This window comes from Magnolia sinica, chromosome 17 (genome assembly GCF_029962835.1).
Source record: "Magnolia sinica isolate HGM2019 chromosome 17, MsV1, whole genome shotgun sequence".
In the NCBI taxonomy this organism is placed as follows: domain Eukaryota; kingdom Viridiplantae; phylum Streptophyta; class Magnoliopsida; order Magnoliales; family Magnoliaceae; genus Magnolia; species Magnolia sinica.
The window spans coordinates 63,457,695-63,464,836 of NC_080589.1; the positions used below are offsets into that span (position 1 = coordinate 63,457,695).

Here is a 7,142-nt window from a genome sequence, read left to right on the forward strand (position 1 = left end):
GTTGATTTAGTAATTAAATTCAAACCCCCTACATATACAATGTCAAACACAATCGGGGGGATTGCAAATCCAGGGGTATCAAATCCGGGGTTCCACATCCAAGCTCCCAAATAGGCCCTAAATCTACTATGCCACTGAATAAATTATTCTGACCCATCGCATCGACGTTTAAAACATGGATGGCGAAAATTCTAATTAGTCGAGGATCTCTATTCAACTGACAAATGCCCATAATTAGTAGTGAGATTAGTCCAATGGCTCTGATCTTGGCTATTATTCATAGTGAAAGAGAAGAGCCGTGCTTGACCAGATTACAATCAACCTTGTACTATAAATACCCATCCATTGTAAGTCCTTAACAGACCATAAGCAGCAACAACAGCTATGGTTATACGTAAATCTCTCTCGCTTGCTTTTCTACTCATTTTGCCGGCTTTTCTTTCTTCCCATGCAACAGCAGCAGCATCGACGCTCAGAGAAGCCAAGGCTCTCATGAAATGGAAAGCCAGTCTCTTGCCAGCACCAGCTCTCCATTCATGGTCCCTTCCTGCTACTAATGCCAGCACCAACACAATCTCTCCATGCAAATGGATTGGGATCTCATGCAATGGCCTTAGAACCGTAACAAAGATAAGTTTACCTAATGCAGGCTTGCAAGGTAAGCTCCATACCTTAAGCTTCCCATCATTTCCAAACCTAGTTCATCTCAATCTCAGTGGCAATACCCTCACTGGAACCATCCCAGCCCATATTGGCACTCTTCAAAAACTCAACTCCCTCGATCTGTCAGCAAATGAAATAACTGGATCAATACCTCTTGAAATGGGGAATCTTGTGAATTTGAATAAGCTAGTCTTATCCATTAATCATCTACATGGTTCCATCCCTTCCACCTTAGGTAATTTGACAAAGCTTGCCATTTTGCTTCTGGACCAAAATCAAATCTCTGGCTCTATTCCTCCACAGATCAGAAATCTGCAAGATCTTGTTCAGTTGAAGTTGAACCAAAACAATCTGACTGGTACAATCCCTCCTGCTCTAAGTAATTTAAGTAGCCTTACAATTTTGTATTTGTTTGACAATCAGATTCATGGGTCAATTCCACTAGAAATAGGGAATTTAATGAATCTCAATGAACTAGCATTGTACCAAAACAATCTGACTGGTCGAATTCCTCCTCTTTTGGGTAATTTGAGAAACCTTGAATTTTTGTATGTCTACGACAATCAATTTTCTGGTTCAATTCCGCCTGAAATAGGGAATTTGATTAATCTCAAGGGGCTTGATTTGTATAGTAACTTTCTAACAGGTTCGATACCCTCCGCTTTTGGGAACTTGACAAAGCTGACTATCCTCCACCTCCCTGACAATCAAATTTCTGGCTCTATTCCTCAAGAATTAGGGAATCTGGTTAATCTCAAGAGTCTTATTCTGTCGCGTAACCTTCTAACAGGTTCTATCCCTTTCACATTAGGGAAATTGACCATGCTCCAAATTTTGTATATAGTACAAAATCAGATTTCAGGCACAATTCCATCAGAATTAGGGAATTTCAAGAATTTGGTTGAGATATCTTTTTCCCAAAACAATCTAACTGGTCTGATCCCTCCTTCTTTAGGTGATTTGAGCAACCTTTCAATTTTGTATTTATACGAAAACCAGGTTTCTGGTTCAATTCCACCAGAAATAGGGAAACTGATTAATCTAAAAGAAGTTGACTTGTCCAGTAACATTCTAACAGGTTCTATCCCTTCCAGTTTAGGGAATTTGACAAATCTGACAATCCTTCAGCTCTTTGAGAATGAAATCTCTGGCTCAATTCCTCCACAGATTGGGAATCTACAGGATCTGGTTCAGTTGACGTTGTTCCAAAACAATCTGACTGGTCCAATCCCTCCTGCTTTAGGTAGTTTGAGGAACCTTACAGTTTTGAATTTACATGACAACCAAGTTTCTGGTTCAATTCCACCAGAAATAGGGAATTTGGTTAATCTGGAGGAGCTTTCCATGTCCAGTAACCTTCTAACAGGTTCTATCCCTTCCACTTTAGGGAACTTGTCCATGCTCACTGTTTTTCACCTGTTCGGAAATCAATTATCTAATTCAATACCTCCAGAAATAGGGAATCTAAAGAATCTGGTTGAGCTAGAATTGTATGAAAACAATCTGACTGGTCCAATCCCCCCTGTTTTCGGTAATTTGAGCAGCCTTGCACTTTTGTATCTCCGTGACAACCAAATTTCTGGTTCAATTCCCCTAGAAATAGGGAATTTGGTTAATCTAGAGGAGCTTTCCATGTCCAGTAATCTTCTAACAGGTTCTATCCCTTCCACGTTTGGGAACTTGTCCATGCTCACAAAATTGTATTTATACGAAAATCAGATATCAGGCACAATTCCTGCAGAGTTAGGGAATCTTGAGAATTTGGAGGAGATATCGTTGTACAGTAACCTTCTAACAGGTTCTATCCCTTCTAGTTTAGGAAACTTGACCAAGCTTACTTTTTTGGCCCTTTTTGATTGTCAATTATCTGGTTCCTTGCCTCAAGAAATGGCAAACATGACAAATCTTTCCAGACTCTATTTGGATGGCAACAACATCTTTGGCAATTTACCTCAGTTATGCCATGGTGGATCTCTTGAAGTATTCTCTGCACCAAGCAACCATTTCACTGGCGTGATTCCGACAAGCTTCAGAAACTGCACTAGCTTAACAAAAGTGCGACTCAATGGGAACCGACTCACGGCGAATGTATCAGAAGCCTTTGGTGTATACCCGCATCTCACGTTCATGGATATCAGTGACAACTTGTTGTTTGGTGAACTCTCACCGAACTGGGGAGAATGCCAAAACTTAACAAAGCTACAATTCTCCGGGAACATGATCACCGGTAGAATTCCTCACGAGATTGGGCAGCTGGTGCAGCTAGGAGTGCTTGGTCTTTCTTCGAACCATCTAGTAGGAGAGATTCCAAAGGAATTTGGGAGGCTGACTTCTTTGTTCCAATTGACTTTAAATGATAACCAGCTCTCTGGTCAGGTACCACATGAGATTGGAAACCTATCCAATTTGGAGGTTCTTGACTTGTCAATGAATCATTTAAGTGGGCCAATACCACCTCAATTAGGGGATTGCTCCAAACTCCAGGCTTTGAATTTGAGCAAAAATGTTTTCAATGGAAGCATTCCTTTTCAGATCGGCAATCTAGTATACCTACAGGTCTTACTAGATCTAAGTCATAACTCCCTGAATGGAGAGATATCCCCACAACTTGGGAAGTTGATTCGGCTCGAAAAGTTAAACCTCTCCCACAACATGCTGTCAGGTTCCATTCCACCTTCTTTTGAAGAGATGTTGAGCTTGCAATCCATTGATTTTTCATACAATGCTTTGGAAGGTCGTCTTCCCAACAACAAAGCCTTTCAGAAAGCTCCAGAAGAGGCATTTATAAAAAATAAAGGCTTATGTGGCGAAGTGAAAGGTTTGCGGCCTTGTAATGCCTCTTTAACAAGTGATGGCGATGCAAAGAAAGGTCACAGAGTCGTGATCATCATTATTCTTCCTGTCCTGGGGGCTTTGCTTCTTTCATCTTTAATCGCTGGCATTTCTTTCATTTATTATCAAAAAAGAAGAAATATAAAGAAAGAGGTTCTCGAAAGGAGCAGCAAAAATCCATTTTCAATATGGAATTATGATGGAATTGCTGTGTTTGAAGACATTATAGAAGTGACAGAGGGTTTTGATGATAAATATTGCATTGGAATTGGAGGGTATGGAAAAGTTTACAAGGCAAATCTACCAATGGGTCACGTTGTGGCTGTGAAGAAACTTCACCCACTTGAAGGCGGGGATCCATCTGATCAAAGAAGTTTTAGAAATGAGATACAAGCATTAACAGAAATCCGCCATCGTAATATTGTGAAGCTTTTTGGCTTCTGTTCCCATGCTCGATGCTCATTTCTAGTCTACGAGTATATGGAAAGGGGAAGCTTGGCCAGCATCCTAAGCAATGATGAAAGAGCTGCAGAGTTGGACTGGACTCTAAGAGTGAAGGTTATTAAAGGTGTGGCTCATGCTTTATCTTATATGCATCATGATTGTACCTTGCCGATTGTCCACCGAGACCTATCAAGCAACAACGTTCTGTTGAATTTAGAGCTTGAGGCTAGTGTCTCTGACTTTGGCACTGCACGATTGCTGATACCCGATTCATCTAATTGGACCATGCTCGCAGGCACTTGTGGTTACATCGCTCCCGGTTAGTTGCTAGTTCATTCTCCATGCTTTAATAGTTCTATTAGTGATTGGTTTTTATTTTCTTAAGAGTTTTTTTTTAATTTTTAATTGGCAATTATATACTCTAAAGTTTGTGCATTAGTTATGTATTGTTGTCGAATGTGACAATCTAGGGTGACTGGAATATGAGAAAATTAGAATTTGAAAATTTCCCCTTTTCTCTCGGGCCTCTTAAATAAAGATAAGGGATTTTATTACTCCAATCCTCAAATTTATTGGCTAAAAATTATGAAGCATCTGTGAATATTTAGAACAAATACAACTGTACAAATAAAGATAACCGTAAGAATGATTTTCCTTTTCCATGGTGGAGGTCCACCATTGTTACATTATGCATGGTGGAGATCATATAGCTGCATGGTAAGACTAACTCGTGATTCACATTTACCGAACAAACTTTAAATCTTTTTATCACTCTATTAAATTTGTGGCGCTAACTTTTTTGTGGATATCCAATTTTTGGCCGCCAATTGGATGGCTAGAATCTTCTAATAAGTGTAGTTTTTGGGATCTTCTCCATCTACAATATGGGTTTTGTTTTCAGATGATCTGGATTAATTTACATGCATACCAAGTGTAGAAGGATGAACTATCTCTATTTAAGAAATGATTGAATAAGCTCATTGCTTCTGGCCCTTACAGGTAAATGTGAAAATGATCATGGATCAGGAAATGTGGTGTTGCTTCTGGTCCTTACAAGTAAATGTGAAAATGATCATGCATCAGGAAATGTGGTGTTATGCAATGCTCTGCCAAGATTCAACAGGATAGTTGGATTTTCTCCATTGTACAAGGTTCCACACCTCTGTGATCCAAACCATCGATTTGATGTCCGACACAGTGAGTGCTCCACACGACAAAAGAAGTTCCAAGATTGGAAAATCCTAGCCATTGAATCTATGATCTTTTTTCGTTGAATATGCACAATTGCTTATTTTCTTTTCTTTTTGCTCGATAGTCTACCCACCGTCCACAAAAATGGTTAGGATTTCCAATTGGGAGAATTACTAATGCATGAGCCATCCAAATCGGGGCTTATCAGTGGTTTGGATCTTGGAACTATGGACGTTAGTAGTACATATTTTATTTTATTTTCTTATTTAAAGGTGGGATCATTCCACCTGAAACTGTGTTGATTTGATAAAGCCAATGTACAGTGTTTCGGGTGGGTACCACAAAAAATGAGCCTCACCTATCATATAAGCCACACGCAAACAAGACAAAAAAGGGGGAAAACCCAGGGCCACAAAGCCAAGAGAAAGCCACCTCCTGCCATCCCAGTAGTAGTACAGATTTAAAACCTTAGTAGAATGTCATAGAAAATCTTCGGTGGAGCATATGTTTGTTGGTTGTTTCCTTTGCTGAGAGAGAGAGATTTGGTTTGTTGGTCCAGAATACTGATATAAGCAATTACACCAAGTCCATTTTAATATTAGGAAACATTGCCGATATCACCCAATCCTTGCTGATGAAATGTGTAGCTAAAATTATACCAATATACTTACCATTACACTCTAGTTCACACTTGCCAACTTGTCATCTGTTGAGGACATACGAGGCATCCCTAAATGTAGGCCATTCTTGTAGATGACTCGACACAATGATTAAGCTGGTCCCCTTATCGGGCATGCCACCGCAACGTGAAAACAATAGACAGGGGTTTATTTATTTATTTTAATTTATTTTAATTTTTTTAATTATAAAGCCAACAATATGCACTCAATGTATATGTGGCATGCCTGATGTGTGGATCATCCATACTTTCTAGTAAGATTTTTCAATATGTATCAAACACATCTTTTGGCACATGCTAAGTTTGTAGATATGCCTTGCGGTTAGCTAGAAAAAACATATGAAACCTAGGTGAGTTTTGATATCTGGTAAGCATTAGCTAAGCAAAGAGAAAAGAAGATGACTATCTTATTCTTGTAGAGCATGCATATGCAATGAGGGTGATTGAAAAATGCGATGATGTATATATATAGCAAAGAGAAAAGAACATGACTCACTATCTTCTTTATTGTAGAGCTTGCATATACAATGAGGGTGACTGAAAAATGCGATGTATATAGCTTTGGTGTTGTGGCACTTGAAGTGATGATGGGAAGGCATCCTGGGGAGCTCATCTCCTCTTTGTCATCATCAACTAGACAAGATACACCACTAAAGGATATGTTGGACCAACGTCTCTCAGTTCCGATGTCTGATGTTGCACAGGAAGTTGTATTTGTGGTGTCCATGGCACTATCTTGCATTCATCCGGATCCAGACTCTCGGCCGACTATGCACCACGTGGCTCAGGAGCTAACTGTTGGTAGGCCATCTATCTCTCTAGAGCCATTCAATGTACTTACATTACGTCAACTGATGGATCTTAAGCTATAATTGGGGTGGATGAAAATCACCCAGGTTTTGGGCGTGTAGTGGAAAGAACATTATTATTGTGTGTTTATTGTATGAAAATCATTGAGTATAGAGAATGTGTTTTTCTTGTTAAGATATGTACATCGTTCAGCGAGTGGAATTGATGTTTATCTAAAATGTAGTCTTCTAGTTTTGGTGATCAAAATCCATATGTAATAAAAGTAGGTTGAAAGAATAAAGATGTTTTCTTGTGTGATGGTTATATATCTTCTAATTAAATGTTTTCAAGCCAAAGGAAAAATTTTACCCTTTACAAATTCAAATCCTTTTCCTTAATACCAGTTTTCAGTCCATTATTGTTACATCATGCACGGTGGAGAGATTGTGGCTATATGAGACTAACCCGTGATTCACATTTACCCAACTAACTTAACCACATGTTATCAGATTTTAAATTTTTGGTGCTGATATTTATTTCTAAT

General features: G+C 39.1%; 1 protein-coding gene across 4 annotated transcripts; it reads left to right on the forward strand.

Annotated features, from left to right (window-relative positions):
- Window positions 1–347: 347 nt before the first annotated feature.
- LOC131230822 (MDIS1-interacting receptor like kinase 2-like) lies at window positions 348–6,916 on the forward strand. 4 transcript variants are annotated; one of them, XM_058226826.1, is made up of 5 exons: window positions 348–864; window positions 937–4,063; window positions 4,157–4,258; window positions 5,023–5,136; window positions 6,323–6,916. In XM_058226826.1, the coding sequence occupies exons 1-5, from the start codon at window positions 385–387 to the stop codon at window positions 6,679–6,681; spliced, it is 4,182 nt and encodes a 1,393-aa protein (XP_058082809.1). In that variant the 5' UTR covers window positions 348–384; the 3' UTR covers window positions 6,682–6,916. The 4 variants fall into 4 exon arrangements, with proteins under 4 accessions (XP_058082809.1, XP_058082808.1, XP_058082811.1 ...); XM_058226825.1 differs by having other exon boundaries at window positions 937–4,258; XM_058226828.1 differs by lacking the exon at window positions 5,023–5,136.
- The last annotated feature ends 226 nt before the right edge of the window (window positions 6,917–7,142 follow it).